The sequence below is a fragment of the Rhinopithecus roxellana genome, chromosome 15 (assembly GCF_007565055.1).
Source record: "Rhinopithecus roxellana isolate Shanxi Qingling chromosome 15, ASM756505v1, whole genome shotgun sequence".
NCBI classification, from domain to species: Eukaryota; Metazoa; Chordata; class Mammalia; order Primates; family Cercopithecidae; genus Rhinopithecus; species Rhinopithecus roxellana.
Window position 1 is genome coordinate 89,208,160 of NC_044563.1, and position 18,811 is coordinate 89,226,970.

General features: G+C 39.3%; 1 protein-coding gene across 2 annotated transcripts in view; it reads left to right on the forward strand.

Annotated features, from left to right (window-relative positions):
* Positions 1 to 18,811, forward strand: part of IPO7 (importin 7) — a 65,232-nt gene that overhangs the window by 22,896 nt on the left and 23,525 nt on the right. For both annotated transcript variants that reach the window (XM_030918071.1, XM_010384832.2), the window contains 8 exons: positions 2,647 to 2,800; positions 4,421 to 4,579; positions 9,339 to 9,495; positions 11,784 to 11,873; positions 15,144 to 15,238; positions 15,347 to 15,431; positions 17,665 to 17,799; positions 18,431 to 18,530. In XM_030918071.1, the coding sequence (XP_030773931.1) occupies positions 2,667 to 2,800; positions 4,421 to 4,579; positions 9,339 to 9,495; positions 11,784 to 11,873; positions 15,144 to 15,238; positions 15,347 to 15,431; positions 17,665 to 17,799; positions 18,431 to 18,530 (955 nt within the window). In that variant the 5' untranslated portion in view covers positions 2,647 to 2,666. The remainder of the gene's footprint in view (positions 1 to 2,646; positions 2,801 to 4,420; positions 4,580 to 9,338; positions 9,496 to 11,783; positions 11,874 to 15,143; positions 15,239 to 15,346; positions 15,432 to 17,664; positions 17,800 to 18,430; positions 18,531 to 18,811) is intronic.

Sequence of the window (18,811 nt, forward strand, 5' to 3'; positions counted from 1 at the left end):
CTTGCCCAGGCTGGTTTCGGCTTCCAAAGTATTGAGATTTACAGGCCTTAGTCTCCACGCCTAGCCTCTAGGCTGGTCTTGAATTCCTGGCCTCAAGTGATCCTCTCACCTGAGCCTCCCAAAGTGCTGGGATCAAAGACATGAGCCACTGTTCCTGGTCTTGTTTCTTTTTTATATATATTCAAGTCTCATTTATCTTTTACTAGTAAAGTTTACATTTTCCCATTTTTAGATAAGAATCTGCCTTTAAGTCCAAAATTTTACTATGCAGTTAAGTGGCCTTTAGGAGTGATATTAATAAATTCTAGAGACTTGGTTATGTGTATTAGAAAAATAAATTACACTAGGAAATTGTTTTAGTGTGTACACAATTGGAAGCAGTTAAACTCTGGAATTGGTCAAAAAATTTAAAATATCACTAATTTAAAAATTATATATTTGGGGCCAGCCATGGTGGCTCACACCTGTAATCCCAGCGCTTTGGAAGGCCAAGGAAGGTGGATCATTTGAAGTAAGGAGTTCAAGACCAGCCTGGTCAACATGGTGAAACCCTGTCTCTACTAAAAATACAAAAAAATTAGCCGGGTGGTAGTGGCATGCACCTGTAATCTCAGCTACTGGGGAGGCGGAGGCAGAAGAATTGCTTGAACCTGGAAGATGGAGGTTGTGCTGAGCTGAGATTATGCCATTGTACTCCAGTCTGGGCAACAGACTTGAGACCCTCTCTCAAAAAAGAAAAAAAAAATCATGTTCTTGGAATAATTGAATGAGATTCTGTAGTGCATGGCATATGGTGGTTTCATCTGCTGGATTTCGAATGATTAGTTCATTCTGTCTTTGCTAGAGTATCTATTCTGGCTAGAGTAGACTGAATCATGAGATCCTTACAGTGCAGTACCAAGTTCTGTTTTGTTGGGGCAAAAAATGTTTATCATTCCAAATCACATAAGCATATATATCCCATTCTTTACTTAGAATGGAAATATTCAGAGATTGCATCCAGAGACATTAGGACTGTTGTGTGGTCTTAATGTTGGTCTCTGTTCTGTTTTGGGGAAAAAGAACCAAAATTCTGTAGTAGTAATAACCTGGATTTTGTTGGTCCTATTTGACTCTTTATCGTAGGTGTAGTTTATCTTAAAATGTTGGCTCACGCCTATAATCCCAGCACTTTGGGAGGCCAGAGTGGGCGGATCACAAGGTCAGGAGATCGACACCATCCTGGGCAACATGGTGAAAACCCGTCTCTACTAAAAATACAAAAATTACCTAGGCATGGTGGTGCATGCCTGTTATCCCAGCTACTCGGGAGGCTGAGGCAAGGAGAATCGCTTGAACCAGGGAGTCAGAGGTTGCAGTGAGCCAAGATCGCACTACTGCACTCCAGCCTGGCGACAGAGTGAGACTCCGTCTCATAAAAATACCTTGTTGAGGCCGGGCGCGGTGGCTCAAGCCTGTAATCCCAGCACTTTGGGAGGCCGAGGCGGGCGGATCACGAGGTCTGGAGATCGAGACCATCCTGGCTGATACGGTGAAACCCCGTCTCTACTAAAAAAATACAAAAAACTAGCCGGGTGTGGTGGCGGGCACCTGTAGTCCCAGCTGCTCGGGAGGCTGAGGCAGGAGAATGGCATAAACCCTGGAGGCAGAGCTTGCAGTGAGCTGAGATCTGGCCACTTCACTCCAGCCTGGGCGACAGAGCAAGACTCCGTTTCAAAAAAAAAAATACTTCTTTGAGGGGTATTTTAATATATAGTCTTAATCTATTTGAAATACTATAAGATTGAATATTTAATTCCTAAATTAAAGCAAACTAGAATATAAAAATCCCAGTTCTGTCGGTTATCCTTGTTCAAATAAGTACAGGACTCGAGATAAGAATTGCTAATTAGAGACGATCCAGTGTTTTGCAGAATTTAAGAATTAATTTTGGACAGTTTCCCTTTACAGTACATCTTACACATTTGTGATTCTGTTGTCCCCCTCTCTCTGAAAGTGCTGGGTAAAAAGCATTGCTAGCAACCTAGATTTTGCCACTTCATCAGTTTGTTAACTTGTCAAATAGCAATGTGCGAAGGTAGCAGTATGATAACTGACGGAAAAATAGTAATCTGTAATTTCTGAACACAGTAAATTCTCCCATAACATAATTTGAATTTGAAGTGGTATGGGATTGAAATACTTAAATTTATAGATTAAGAACCTTTGTATGCTATGATTTTTCTGTGATAAGAATTGGTTTTTTAATTACCTTTGTGTGATGAGTTGTAGAAGCTATGTTGGGGTGTGTATGATGGTTTTGTCTTGAGAGGCTTCATTTAGAAAACTGATTTGATTAAATTTAACTCTCCTATAGAAAACAGGGTAAAAAGTGTTGTGACGTTAAAAAAACCAGTTTTCTCTGGGGTTATTTGCAGAATTTTCTTACACTATGTGATTAGTAATAACTTTGTGCATGATTGCTGTAACTGAGTGTTCAATTTGTGCATTATCAACTTTAAAAATAATTTAATGTAGTATTTTGTTAATGAAAGCATAGCTTTACAAACAGTGGTCTGAAAGAAATACTTTAAGTATGAACACTTAAGGGATTTTCACAGTACTTTCACAGTAAACATTCTTTTGTCAAACTGATCTGTATTTTAGGTGTTATCTATTTGAAAAATATGATAACACAGTATTGGCCTGATCGAGAAACAGCACCAGGGGATATATCCCCTTATACTATTCCAGAAGAAGATCGCCATTGTATTCGAGAAAATATTGTAGAAGCCATTATCCATTCTCCTGAGCTCATCAGGTATGTGTTTTTAAAATTTACCCATTTCTGCAGGGATGTAACTTTCAGGGTTTTTTGTTTTTTGTTTGTTTTTGTTTTTTTGAAATGGACTCCCTCTCTGTGGCCAGGCTGGAGTGCAGTGGCGTGATCCTTGCTCACTGTAACCTCTGCCTCCTGGGTTCAAGCGATTTTCCTGGCTCTCAGCTCCCCGAGTAGCTGGGATTACAGGCACACAGCACCACGCCCAGCTAATTTTTGTAGTTTTAGTAGAGATGGGGTTTCACCGTGTTAGCCAGGATGGTCTCGATCTCCTGACCTCGTGATCCAACTGCCTTGGCCTCACAAAGTGCTGGCATTACAGGAGTGAGCCACTGCACGCAGCCTATGTTTTGTTTTTCTGGGGGGCTTTTGAGGTCTTTTCAGAATTTATAGCCCTGTTTTTTTTTTTTTTTTTTTTTTTGTAGCAGAAAACTTACCCAACAAATGCTATTATAGGAGAATGCCTTAGTCTTTTTTTTTTTTTTTTTTGAGATTGAATCTTGCTCTGTCGCCCAGGCTGGAGTGAGGTAGTGCAATCTCGGCTCACTGCAACCTCTGCCTCCCGGGATCAAGCAATCCTCCTGCCTCAGTCTCCCGAGTAGCTGGAATTACAGGCGTGCACCAGCATCCCTGGCTAATTTTTGTATTTTTAGTAGAGACAAGGTTTTACCATGTTGGCCACGCTGGTCTGGAACTCCTGACTTCAAATGATCCACCTGCCTAGGCCTCCCAAACTTCTGGGATTACAGATGTGAGCCACCATGCCTGGCCTGTAATTTATTTTCTTACTACGGTTTGATTACACATTGATGAAACCAAAAACTTCATATAAAACTTGTGGGCCGGGCAGAGTGACCTCAGCCCCCTGAGTAACTGGGATTACAAGCGTGCACCACCAGGCCCAGCTAGTTTTTGTGTTTTTGGTAGAGATGGGGTTTCACCATGTTGGCCAGGATGGTCTTGATCCCTTGACCTTGTGATCTGCCGCCTGGGCCTCCCAAAGTGCTTTGATTACAGGCGTGAGCCACCGCACCTAGCCTAATTGATGTTCTTAAATAATAAAACTTGTTTATTGATGATAGGAATGAAAAATAAAACACCTGTATTTGTAACATTTGTTGGGTTTTGTTTTCTCAGTGACTTTTCTGAATCATATATATTCTGTGTACATCTAACATCACATGGGTTTTTTTTTTTTTTTTTTTGAGACGGAGTCTCGCTCTATTGCCCAGACTGGGGTGCAGTGGCCGGATCTCAGCTCCCTGCAAGCTCCGCCTCCCGGGTTCATGCCATTCTCCTGCCTCAGCCTCCCGAGTAGCTGGGACTACAGACGCCCGCCACCTCGCCCGGCTAGTTTTTTGTATTTTTTTTAGTAGCGATGGGGTTTCACCGTGTTAGCCAGGATGGTCTCGATCTCCTGACCTCGTGATCCGCCCGCCTCGGCCTCCCAAAGTGCTGGGATTACAGACTTGAGCCACCGCGCCCGGCCCACATGGGTTATTTTGAAATCAGATTTTGTCTAAACACTATTTTCCTTTCTATGAGTTAGCAAAATCTTACCTAGTTAGGATTTTTTCCTTACTGTTTATTTTTGGCTTTCAGGGTACAGCTTACTACATGCATTCATCACATCATCAAACATGATTATCCAAGCCGCTGGACTGCCATTGTGGACAAAATTGGCTTTTATCTTCAGTCCGATAACAGTGCTTGTTGGCTAGGAATTCTTCTTTGCCTTTATCAGCTTGTGAAAAATTATGAGTAAGTGTTTCTTTCAATTCCTGTAGAGCTTTGAGAAGTAGGAAAAGTTGGGAAAATTTAAGCCAGTTTGAACATGTAAAATTATCGATAATAAAATTAGTGAATTATATGGTAATTTCAATTTATTATCTTCTTTTTGAAGTAGCATTCTAACTCTGCAGTTTCTTTATTCTATTAAGAAACTCCTTGTGCCCTTTTTTCTTAATCATTGTCTCTTTACCTATTCAAAAACTAAGTTATCTCTAAAGCTGGGCTCTTCAATACATGCTGATAAAAGTCCTTCAGGTAAGTTTTCTAAAATGTGAAGGTGATCAGAATACATTGAGGATTAAAGCTCTTTATTACTTGTGGCTTTTTTTCTTTGAGTTTTTATCTCAATTTAGGAACCTCCCTCTGATTCTTTAAGAATTCATTGGAATTTCATGTGATCTTCTTTAATCAGTGTGTTTTGGGGGATTCACACTCACCTATTTCATTGTTGGCATATTTAAGCAGATTATAGTTCATATATGTCATTAGTATTAGGAAAAAAAGATTTTAGGCCAAGTGGTTATTTTAGATCTTGTTTTAGGGATCAGGAAAAAAAGATCTAACCTGGAAAGTTGAAGTATAGCACTGAGAGTGGTAAGCCACATGTTGAAGGAGTTTTTTAAGTCTGTAGTTGATAGGCCCTTGAAAAGGTTTGATGGGAAATTATGAGGAAGGCATAAGGAAGAATTTTATACCATGATGGTGACTTTATTGCCAGTCCTAACAGCTACACAGATGCCATTGTGAGCCCTCTAATTCCAGGACTTGTAGTTAGCCTCCGCTACCCTCTTTGGGTCCCATCTCAAAGTGACTGATGAACTGCTGCTTTTGTTCTCTGAGCAGGAGAGAAACAATACCATTTACAGCATTGGTACTGGTGTTTTCTTGTGTTCCCACCAGATACCCATCTTCCTGCTAAGGAATGTTCCAGCTGTTACAGTTTTGTTACAGTTTAGTCTGAGTGAGTAAAATTGGAGAGAATAAAAGCAATAAGCTGTCAATATCATTGAGGAGGTTCAAGTCCCTCCTGTCCCATAATCTTAGCAGGAGGGAATATGACAGGGATTTTTTTTTTTTTTTTCTTTTTTTTTTTGAGACGGAGTCTTGCTCTGTCGCCCAGGCTGGAGTGCAGTGGCCGGATCTCAGCTCACTGCAAGCTCCGCCTCCCGGGTTTACGCCATTCTCCTGCCTCAGCCTCTCGAGTAGCTGGGACTACAAGCGCCCGCCACCTCGCCCGGCTAGTTTTTTGTATTTTTTAGTAGAGACGGGGTTTCACTGGGTTAGCCAGGATGGTCTCGATCTCCTGACCTTGTGATCCGCCCGCCTCGGCCTCCCAAAGTGCTGGGATTACAGGCTTGAGCCACCGCGCCTGGCCATGACAGGGATTTTTAAATGGGAGATACAGGAGGCTGCTACATCATTGGAATTCAGTTCATTTTCAGCCAGTGTTTCGTTGTGAAGCACAAGGTGTTCACAAGGGATCTGTGTGGACTGAAGCAGTTCTAAGAAAATTTATGGAAAAATTGGAATTTGTGGTGGTCCTCAGGAGCATAGATCTCAGGAAATGCTTGTCAGTTGAAGGAACACAAAGAACATATGAAGAGGAAGGCGTGTCACACCATATGGAGTGGTATGAACAAAGAGACGGAAATGTGAGAACCTGTCTTTAGTGGGTAGTGAGGAGACTGCTTAATGCTAGTGATAATTTCCAGTGAGAGGTTGGGAATAATTTTGTACTGGTAAATTGGGACCATGTTAAAGAGGGTTTTGAGTGCCAGAATGGGAAATTTGGATGTGATCTTTTAGATACTAAGAACCACTGAAATTTTTTTTTAACAGAATAGTGATAAGACTAGTATTTAAGGATTTTCTGTGAGTATGGTTCTCCAGTTTGACACATCACAGCCTTGTGGTAGTAGAATTTTATTAGTGTCATATTTTCATACTTTCAGGAATGTTCAGGTCTTACAGGGTAGTAATAAGTTTGGTACCGTAATTTTTACTCATTAGCTTAGATTAACAACTAGTACCACTCAACTCCCAGTCCACTATTCAGGGTATTGAGGGAGGTAGGAGAGAATATCTGATGCAGAACAAGTATTTAAAGCCTCTTAGGGTGGGTGATAGACCTGTGATGCATAAATAGAGAGAGCTGCATCATATTAGTTAGTGTTTAAAGGGAATTTTGTGTATAATTGTAGTTTGTATAATCAGATTGGAGAGTACAAATGGCTTTCTTTTGTGAATTGTTACTATTTTATCAACTCGAAGGTATAGATAAACTTTTAAAATATATGCTAGGTATAATTTCTTAGCACATTAAAGTAATATTTGAAATAATTTGTCAGTAGATTGTGTTAATTAATAGCTTTAGCAGTCATTGTTAATGTGAACATTCCTTTTTGTATTTTTTATTCCTGGTGATTTACTTTGTTACTCATTTCAACTGATAGGAAAAAAAATCTAGCTTTAAAAAAGAGTCTCCCATTATCATTTTAAAATGTACTCACTCAATTCTTTATATTTTCTCTCTTAAGGAAGAGGGGTACCAATAAATACAACTGGGATGTGCTATGGAAAACCAAGTTAAAGCTGTTTTGATAGTATCTATTCCAGAAAGATAAGCTGTGGCTCTTAGAATAATGATTTCTATAATCAGTAATCTGTATTTTACAAATTTAGGCTGCTGGCCGGGCGCGGTGGCTCAAGCCTGTAATCCCAGCACTTTGGGAGGCCGAGACAGGTGGATCACGAGGTCAGCAGATCGAGACCATCCTGGCTAACACGGTGAAACCCCGTCTCTACAAAAAAATACAAAAAACTAGCCGGGTGAGGTGGCGGGCGCCTCTAGTCCCAGCTACTCGGGAGGCTGAGGCAGGAGAATGGTGTAAACCTGGGAGGTGGAGCTTGCAGTGAGCTGAGATCTGGCCACTGCACTCCAGCCTGGGCAACAGAGCGAGACTCCGTCTCAAAAAAAAAAAAAAAAAAAAATTTAGGCTGCCTATTGACTCCTTAATAATGGAAGCTGGGGCTGGGAGCAGTGGCTCATCCTATAATCCCAACACTTTGGGAAGCCGAGGCAGGCGAATCACTTGAGCCCAGGAGTTTGAGACCAGTTTGGGCAACATAGTGGAACCCGTCTCTATCCCTCTCTCTGTGGGAAAAAAAAAAGTAATCAGCCAGGTGTGGTGGCACATGCCTGTAGTCCCAGCTACTCAAGAGGCTAAGGTGGGAGGATAGCTTGAACCTGGAAGGTTGAGGCTTCAGTGAGCCATGATCACCACTGCACTCCAGCCTGGGTGACAGTGAGGCTTTTTCTCCAAAAATAAATTTAAAAAAAGAGGACACTGGAATTGCTTTTGTATAGTTACAAATTTGATTTTTTTTTTTTTTTTTTTTTTTTGAGACGGAGTCTCTCTCTGTTGCCCAGGCTGGAGTGCAGTGGCTCCCTGTAAGCTCTGCCTCCCGGGTTCATGCCATTCTCCTGCCTCATCCTCCCGAGTAGCTGGGACTACAGGTGCCCACCACCACGCCCGGCCAATTTTTTGTGTTTTAGTAGAGATGAGTTTTCACCGTGTTGGCCAGGATGGTCTTGGGTCTCCTGACCTCGTGATCTGCCCGCCTCAGCCTCCCAAAATGCTAGGATTAGAGGCGTGAGCCACCGTGCCCAACCCTCAACAGGCTTTTTAACAATATATATATTTTTTGAGATCGAGTCTTTCTGTCACCCAGGCTGTAGTGCAGTGGCACAGTCTTGGCTCATAATTGATAGCCTGTTGGTCACATTTTGTTGCCCTTTGGGTTAATGGAAGAACTTCTGGTTTATGATGCTTTTAGAAATAAAATATTTTCTTTCTTTTTTTTTTTTTTTTTTTGAGACGGAGTCTCGCTCTGTTGCCCAGGCTGGAGTGCAGTGGCCGGATCTCAGCTCACTGCAAGCTCCGCCTCCCGGGTTTACGCCATTCTCCTGCCTCAGCCTCCCGAGTAGCTGGGACTACAGGCGTCCGCCACCTCGCCCGGCTAGTTTTTTGTATTTTTAGTAGAGACGGGGCTTCACCGTGTTAGCCAGGATGGTCTCGATTTCCTGACCTCGTGATCCGCCCGTCTTGGCCTCCTAAAGTGCTGGGATTACAGGCTTGAGCCACCGCGCCCGGCTGAAATAAAATATTTTCTGCTTTATGTATACCACTTCTGCCTTAATGCTGTTGGTATGTAAATTACTTAAGGATAGTAATATATAATCAGTTTTATTTATCAGCTGCTGCTATTTACACAAATATAATCGAATACTTCCTAACCAATTTAGAAAAAGAAAAATATCTAGTACAAAACCGTAAAAAGAAAGCATCTTGAGTAAAACCTTGAGTAAAGATTATCTAGTATTTTCTGAACATTTATTGTGAGGTCAGTAACCTATTCCAGTTGCCTAGGTTCTGAGAAAGATAGTTAATGTCTGTGCCTCAGTTTCCTCAACTATAAAAGTGAGGATACTCATGTGTGCCTTGAAGATTATTGACCTCATAATACATATTCAGAAAATACTGGATAATCTTTACTCAACGTTTTATTCAAGATGCTTTCTTTTTATGGTTTTGTTGTATATATTTTTCTTTCTCTAAATTGGTTAGGAAGTATTTGATTATATTTGTGTAAATAAATGCATAGTTTAAATATATATAAAATTGTGGAAATAAATTCTTACAGAATTAGTTTGTATTCCTACTCAAAGGTATAAAAAACCAGAGGAGCGGAGTCCATTGGTAGCAGCAATGCAGCATTTTCTGCCAGTTCTAAAGGATCGTTTTATCCAGCTTCTTTCTGACCAGTCTGATCAGTCTGTCCTCATCCAGAAACAAATATTCAAGATCTTCTATGCTCTTGTTCAGGTAATATCTATGAAGCAGTTTTTATATATAAAAAGTTAATCTGTCATTTACCACGTTAAGAATTAACAAAGAATTTCAGCATTTGAATAATAGTTAATTTGAAAATGTACATTAAGTGGACGGTTTTCTAGCAGAACATAAATTGCCAAAATTATAAGTCTAAACAAACATACTTCCTGCCCAAATACATAAACAAACCTAATGAATCTTTTTTTTTTTTTGAGACTGTCTTGCTCTGTAGCCCAGGCTGGAGTGCAGTGGTGTGATCTCGGCTCACTGCAACCTCCTCCTCCCGCGTTCAAGCAATACTCCTGCCTCAGCCTCCTGAGTAGCTGGGATTACAGGCACGTGCCACCGTGCCTGGCCAATTTTTTTATTTTTAGTGGAGACAGGGTTTCACCATGTTGGTCAGGCTGGTCTTGAACTCCTGACCTCATGATCGCCTGCCTTGGCCTCCCAGGGTGCTGGGATTACAGGCATGAGCCACCGTGCCAGGCCCCTGATAAATCTTAAATTGCAGATGGGCAATGTCTAATTCTCTTAAACCATCCACTGCAACCAAATTAGTCAGTTCAGAAACTGTCTTTCACCTTAAGAATTAACGAATCTGGGCCAGGCGCGGTGGCTCACACCTGTAATCCCAGCACTTTGGGAGGCCGAGGTGGGTGGATCACCTGAGGAGGGGAGTTCGAGACCAGCCTGACCCAACATGGAGAAACCCCGTCTCTACTAAAAACACAAAAAAATTAGCTGGGTGTGGTGGTGCATGCCTGTAATCTCGGCTACTCGGGAAGCTGAGGCAGGAGTAAAGCTTGAACGTGCGAGGTTGCGGTGAACCAAGATCATGCCACTGTGCTCCAGCCTGGGCAACAAGAACAAAAACCCGTCTCAAAAAAAAAAAAGTTAATGAATCTGAAAACCAGTTACTTGATTACAGTTGAAGTCTAACACATACTTAATATGCAAAATATACATAGATTGTCTCAATACAAAACCTATTCCTAAACTTGTCACAAAAATACTAAATCAGTGGGCTTTACTGGTACACAGTAATGGCTTTTATTATTTCTGTATGTTGTTCTAAATTTTTCTAGGATAAAAGATACCCACTAAAGAAATGGTTGGGTCAGTATTCGCAGTGAAATGTAATTACTTGTAAAACAGATTTTTAAAAACCAGGAAAATTCTGGTTCTTTTTGTTGTACCGTGTACCATAGAAGGGTTTATCTCAAGTCATACCATTACATTAAAAACTCTCATTTAAATAGATCAGAGCCAGGCACAGTGGCTTGCACCTGTAAGCCTGTAATCCCCGTTATTCTGGAGGCTGAGGTGGGAGGATTGCTTGAAGCCAGGAGTTCAAGGCTGCACTCCATCCTCACAGAGCGAGACCTGGTCTCTTAAAAAAAAGGAAGAAAGATCTATGGCTTCACCTCCACTAAGATTGTACTTGCCTAACTCTATTCCTTGGTTGGATTTTGTATGTCTTTGCTAGATCTTTAAAGACATTCAGATATCTCCCACTATGAATCTAAGGGCACCTTAATGCCGTTCTGTTGGACTCTTATATGATTCTTTTGTTAAGTAATTTGAATAAACACTAGTCTTTTCAATATTTTTTCTAACTTTGAGGATCATAACTTTTGGATTAAATAATAGGTCTTTTTGAAAACTATCATAGGGCATAGGGAATAGGACAAAGTAGTTTCTCAACTCATTCTTTGAGACTAGCATACCCTGTTGTAAAAATATAGCCCCATCTCACTTGTGAAAATAGATGTCCTAAAATCCCAAATTGGATATCTGTTTTATTGGTCTACTGAGAGATAGGATTTATCCCAGGCATACAAGAATGGATCGACAGTAAGAAATTAATTTTTTAATTAACCCTTACATCACATTAAAATAGAGACCTGTAACCATCTTTATGGATGTCAGATAAAGCATGTCATAAAATTAAATAACCATGTCTGCTTTGAAAAAAATAAACAACTGTTAGAATCCTCAAATAGAATCTTTCTTAACTTGATGAAAGTTGTTCATTAGAAGTCTACAATAAATATCACACCTTATGGTGAAAATAAGATATCCCAGTAAAATGGGAATATGGCAAGGATGCCCACTCACTGTTTACCATTATAGATAACAAGCAAAGGAATTTGCCTATATGCCAAAAGTAGGAAATGTGGATTGAATGAAATACTTTTGGTAGGCATTGTGAAGAGTAAAAAGAAGTGGGATTTTCTTCAGCAAGGGTTTTGAAATATTAATTCTTGACTTTTATTTAGTATACACTACCACTGGAACTGATAAACCAACAGAACCTGACAGAATGGATAGAAATTTTAAAGACTGTTGTGAACAGGGATGTACCTAATGTAAGTTTCTATATGTTCTCTTATATTACTAAATATAAATATTTAATGGTCTTTTGAAGACTCTAACTGGTGTTTCCTGTAACATTCTTTGTGAACTTTTATAATATGTGATGTGTTTTTCTATAGATTAGAGGTACCTTTTCATTTGTTTACATATGCATTATATATGTACATTTACTCAGTGTAAAGAGTTGTAAAGGGTGTTTTTTAAAATGTATTATTGGTTAAGTGCTTCTGTTATCCTTTTGTTTCATCCTAAATCTTCTGTTTCTTCTCAGTTCTTAAATTAAGAGCTCATAGCTGGCTCTTAGCCTAGTTAATTTGTCAGATGCCTGCGTACAGAGGAAGAACTTGCTTTACAAATTGGCCAAACTTTGTAGTTATGTTATTTTTTCATAATAACTTTATTGAGAAATAACTCACATACCATAAAATTTATTCTTTTAAAGTACAACTTGGTAGTTTTTAGTACATTCAGAGTTGTCCAGTTGTGTTATTTTTATAATCAAAATTTTTTAAATTACTACAATTTTTCTTTATAGTCTAGTTTTCTTTTTTTTTTTTTTTTTTTCGAGATGAAGTTTCGCTCTTGTTTCCCAGGCTGGAGTGCAGTGGTGCAATCTCGGCTCACTGCAACCTCTGCCTACTGGGTTCAGGCGATTCTCGTGCTTCAGCTTCCCAAGTAGCTGGGACTACAGATGTGTGCCACCAAGTCGGGCTAATTTTTGTATTTTTAGAGAGATGGAGTTTCACCATGTTGGCCAGGCTGGTCTCAAACTTCTGACCTCAGGTGATCTGCCCACCTTGTCCTACTAAAGTGCTGGGATTACAGGCGTAAACCACCACGCCCAGCCTATAGTCTAGTTTTCTAGAGATATAGGGGAATTTACAGATTACTGAATACCCTGTTTTGTTGTATTTTGTTTTGTTTTTTTGAGACAGAGTCTTACTCTGTCACCCAGGCTGGAGTGCGGTGGTGTGATCTCAGCTCACTGCAACCTCTGCCTCCCAGGTTCAAGCAATTCCCTGCCTTAGCCTCCCAAGTAGCTGGGATTACAGGTGCCCGTCACCATGCCTGGCTAATTTTTTTATTTTTCGTAGAGACAGGGTTTCACCATCTTGGCTAGGCTGGTGTTGAACTCCTGACCTTGTGATCCACCTGCCTCAGCCTCCCAAAGTGCTGGGATTACAGGCGTGAGCCACCGCGCCCAGCCTACCTAGTGTGTTTTATGTACTGTTATTAATATATACTCATTTAACCCTCAAAATTCCTTTTGACTTTTATTTTAAACTTAGACATGGAAGGGTTACGTAATTTATCCAATATAATATTGTTAATCGCATAAGTGAGACCAAAGTCCTATTTTGTAGTTTAATTTTTTTTTTTTAAGATTTGTTTCAAAAAGATTTACGAACAATGCATAAGAAACAACATTTCTACACACTCCATAGGAAACTAGTTTGGTGTGTATTTTTCTGTGCACATTTAATAGATATAAAATATAACTTTTAAAGGTCTCATATACATATTGTGTGCCTTTTTGTGGTATAATTTATAATCTGTGCACCGATTATAGATAAACAATTCAGTGAGTTAAAACAATTATACATACCTATGTAACCATCACCTCAGAATGTTTGCTCATGGCTGGTTCTGGTCATCTCTGCCATCATCTCATTTCCCGCACAATAGATTTCATCTGTTTTAGAACTTATTAAGTAATCTTTTGTTCCTGGCTTCTTTCACTTAATATATTTATAATATTCTTTCATGTTGTGTAGTGGTATTTATTATATTTTATTGCTGAGTGGTATCCCATTGTATAGATATATCACAATTTATGTATGTTGATGGACATCTGGGTAGTTTTACTTTTTCAGTATTATAGGTAAAGCTATGAACATTCTTACGTGTCTTTTTGTGGTCACATGTTTTTCACACTCTTACATAAATATCAAAGAAAGGAATTGGGTCATAGGGTAGGTGTATGTTTTACTTTGTAAGTAGCTTCCAAAGTGGCTGTAGCATTGCTCTCACTAGCAATGTATGAGAGTGTTCACTTGCTCTGTATATTCACTTCCTTATCCTACTTGAAAAATATGTTATGGATAGGCTGGGCGTGGTGGCTCATGCCTGTAATCACAGCACTTTGGGAGGCTGAGGTGGGCGGATCATGAGGTTAGGAGATCGAGACCATCCTGGCCAACATGGTGAAACCCCGTCTCTATTAAAAATAAAAAAATTAGCTGGGCGTGGTGGCGCGCATCTGTCATCCCAGCTACTTGGGAGGCTGAGGCAGGAGAATCACTTGAACCAGGGAGGCGGAGTTTGCAGTGAGCCGAGATTGTGCCACTGCTCTCCAGCCTGGCGACAGAGCAAGACTCTGTCTCAAAAAAAAAAAATATATATATGTTATGGATGTCTTAGGTTAATATATAATGATCCAGTTCCTTTTTTCAGTGATTGTGTAATAGTCTTTTATGGATCTTCCATAATTAAATGTTCCCATATTAATGAATGTTCAGGTTCTTGGCAATTTTTTTCATTACAAATAGTATTAGAATTGGTATTCTTGTACACAAATCCTTGCACATTTATACTTATATACCTGAAACTAGATTTCCGAAATGGAGTTTCTCATGCCCTTTCCATTATGAAATATACTGATTTTGATTAAGCTACAATTGTCGTGGCCTTGACTATACTATTTAGATCTTGACTAAAATGTTTGGTTTTAAGCTTGTAGAAGAATTTTAAAAAGCATGTCTTTTATAACAACTAGTGAAGCATTGAGGATGCTTCTTGGATTTAAATAGGGTTAATACTTTTCCAAGTCTAACCTTCTACTATGAAAGGCCAACATCAGGCCAGGCGCGGTGGCTCACGCCTGTAATCCCAGCACTTTGGGAGGCTGAGGCGGGCAGATCACGAGGTCAGGAGATCGAGACCATCCTGGCTAACACGGTGAAGTCCCATCTCTACTAAAAATACAAAAAATTAGCTGGGCATGGTGGGGGGATGCCTGTAGTCCCAGCTACTTGGGAGGCTGAGGCAGGAGAATGGCGTGAACCCGGGAGGCAGAGCTTGCAGTGAGCTGAGATGGCGCCGCTGCACTCCAGCCTGGGTGACAGAGCAAGACTCTGTCTCACAAAAAAAAAAAAAAAGGCCAATATTAGAGAAGCATTCACATTTTTGTCAGTCTGTTCTCATCTCATGCTGTTTCTCCTATATTGTGTTATCTCTATCATTAAATAAGTGTCTCTTTAAAGGAAACACTTCAAGTTGAAGAAGATGATCGACCTGAGTTACCATGGTGGAAATGCAAGAAGTGGGCCTTACATATTTTAGCAAGACTTTTTGAAAGGTAATCTCATCCATATATGGTGATTTAAATTAATTTATTAAGGTTTTGCTTTAAAGTGCTGGCATAAAGCATTATAAAGAAACAGTGGGCATTTTGATGTTCTTTTAGATATGGAAGCCCTGGCAATGTTTCCAAAGAGTATAATGAATTTGCTGAAGTATTTCTGAAGGCATTTGCTGTTGGTGTCCAGCAAGTAAGTCTGTTTTTAGTTTTTCTAAGTGGAAACATGGTATCTTTAAGTTAATTTATATATTGCTTATTTCTAGTTTCTTTGACTTCTAAAGAGTGCATGTTTGGACCCTGTACCAGGTCTCAAACATTTTTGGTCTCAGGATCTCTTTATGTTCAAATTACTTATGATACCATTGAGTTCTCATTTATGTGAGTTAGACCTAGTGATATTTATCATTTAGAAATTAAAATAAGAGTAAGCAGTTCATTTAAAAAATAATAACAGGCCTGTTACATGTTAACAGAAACAATTTTTTTTTTCTTTTTCTCTTGTTGCCCAGGTTGGAGTGCAGTGGCACAATCTTGGCTCACTGCAGCCTCTGCCTCCCGGGTTCAAGGGATTCTCCTGCCTCATCAGCCTCCCGAGTAGCTGGGATTATAGGCATGCACCACCACACCCAGCTAATTTTGAATTTTTAGTGGAGACGGGTTTTCTCCATATTGGTCAGGCTGGTCTTGAACTTCTGACCTCAGGTGATCCACCTGCCTCGGCCTCCCAAACTGCTGGGATTACAGGCGTGAGCCCCCACGCCTGGCCCATAATTCTAATTTTTGCTTGAAACCTCAAATTTTAACACTAGTAACATATTGTCAGCAATTTTCCTTGAAATGATGTACTCATTTTATTCGTTTGAGAAAAATCTGCCGTATTCATAGTCTAAATAACTATTGTCTATCAGTTGTTCTTTTAAGCATAATGTAGTGTTTCATGGAATAAGAGATGATTTCAGCTTGCAACTCAATTTCCCAAGTGTTGTAACCATTGTACTTTGATATGTAGTAGAATGGCTATATGTATACTTCTCATTGAATAATCATAATTTCTCTTGTCATTAAATATATTCTTGGCTGGGTGCAGTAGCTCATACCTGTAATCCCAGCACTTTGGGAGGCCAAGGCGGGCAGATGATGAGGTCAGGAGTTCGAGACCAGGCTGGCCAACATGGTGAAACCCTGTCTCTACTAAAAATACAAAAATTAACTGGGCGTGGTGGTTGTGCCTGTAATCCCAGCTACTGGGGAGGCTGAGGCAGGAGAATGGCTTGAACCCAGGAGGCAGAGGTTGCAGTGGGCTGAGATCACGCCACTGTACTCCAGCGTGGAAGACAGAGCAAAACTCTGTCTCAAAAAAAAATCTTAGGAAAAACTTGTTCTATAAGAATATGGCTGTAAAGAATACAGTGACTTGGCCAGGAGTGGTGGCTCACGCCTGTTATCTTAGCACTTTGGGAGGCTGTGGAAGGCAGATTACCTGAGGCCAGGAGTTCGAGACCAGCCTGACCAACATGGAGAACTCCTGTCTCTACTAAAAATACAAAATTAGCCAGGCATGATGGCGTATGCCTGTAATCCCAGCTACTCAGGAGGCTGAGGCAGGAGAATCACTTGAACCTGGGAGGCAGTGGTTGCGGTGGGCCAAGATTGTGCCATTGCATTCCAGCCTGGGGAACAAGAGCAAAAACTCCGTCTCAAATAAATAAATAAGTAAATAAAAATACAGTGATTTTAATATCATACTCTCTTGATTCAAATAAGCCATCAGAACATTTAACACCATGGTTTTGTACCATTGATGCAAATACTCATTTACTCAAAACACAGTTTTTTTAAAAAAAAGAAAAAGATAACATTATTATGAAAGTAGCTTTAAACTAGTAGATCCTCTGAAATAGTCTTGGGGACCACTAGATGTTGTGGACCACATTTTGCATTATCGATGTTCTGAAACATGAAGTAGAGTGCTAAATTGACAGATGCTAAATAGGCAGTGACTGCTTGGGGTAAGGTTTTCCCAGAAGATGGCTTTAACAAGATAGGGTTTTCTCCTAATACTGTGATTTTTCAGTAGGTAGCATACAGGTTAGGTGTGGTGGCTTACACCTGTAATTCCAGCACTTTGGGAGGCTGAGATGGGAGAATCGCTTGAGGCCAGGAGTTAGAGACCAGCCGGCACACCATAGTGAGACACTATCTCTAACAACAACAACAACAAAAACACCAGAAAAACGAAGATAGCATATAGTTTTCTCTTCTTTTCTTAATCAGGAATGAGTTAAATTATTTTTCAAAGTATACAGTTGTTTTTCTTGATGATGAGCTGGACATTAAGATATGTGTTAACTGTTTTTACTGGCTTGTAAGTGGTTGAAATTTCTATTTGAACATTGATTTTTGATCGAAAATTTTTTCCCAAGGTTTTATTGAAGGTGTTATATCAGTACAAGGAGAAGCAATATATGGCTCCTCGAGTTTTACAACAGACATTAAACTATATTAATCAAGGAGTTTCTCATGCTCTCACCTGGAAGAATCTGAAGCCCCATATACAAGTAATAATTTTTATCTGAAATGTTTTTATAGCAAATATAATAGAAATAACATCAATTGCCATAAAGGTTGAAAAATTCCATGTTTATTGAGTTATGTTACTTAGCCTACTTCTGGTGATTGTTTTGAGAGTGTAGCAGAAAAAGGAGAGAAAACACTGACATAAAGTTATGAGAGTTATTTTGTGAATATCCAACTTATCTTTTAAAATCCAAAACTATTGTCTTCAAACTTGTAATTTAAGTTCTTACTATTGGACTATGATTATATTTTATCATGTAATTTGGAGTAGCCAAGGAAATTTACTTCACCAGATTCGTTTCTAGGATAAGTGACTTACCTGCTATTTCTATGAATAATTTATGTGCTTTATTTAGAGCTGTAGAATTTTATAGACTAAATTATATATATTTAGAATACTTAATTGCGACCTATGTACACATATATCTTATAATTATTTATTACAGAGAGGGGAAGTTTGATAGTTGATCTTAGAACACATTAAATGCATTACTAACGTTTGATATTAAGCTTTAAAATACATACAGTGTTACTTTGGTTTTAATACTTAAAGGACATTTGAAGGTTTAAATTTGAAAATTGATGGCTATTTTCTTAACTTTTAAATTGCAGGGCATTATCCAAGATGTTATTTTTCCATTGATGTGCTACACAGATGCTGATGAGGAACTTTGGCAAGAAGACCCTTATGAATATATACGCATGAAGTTTGGTGAGGAATTTTCACATTTTTAGAAACAAAAAATGTCAGTAATTAAGATTACAGCGATTGTGTGTAGCCAACCTAGGGGGTATTATGTATCTTCTTTGGTGTTTTAATGTAATTGATCCCCTGTGTAGTCCTTTTTGGGGCTATTTATTAATTATGATATTTGATAATGATAATCTTATTTTTAGCAGACATAAATTCAGTACTGTTAAGTTTTTATTACTGAATGCCAAAACTGTTAGATATTTAAGCTTACACCTCAACACTAAATGTCTCAACTATAC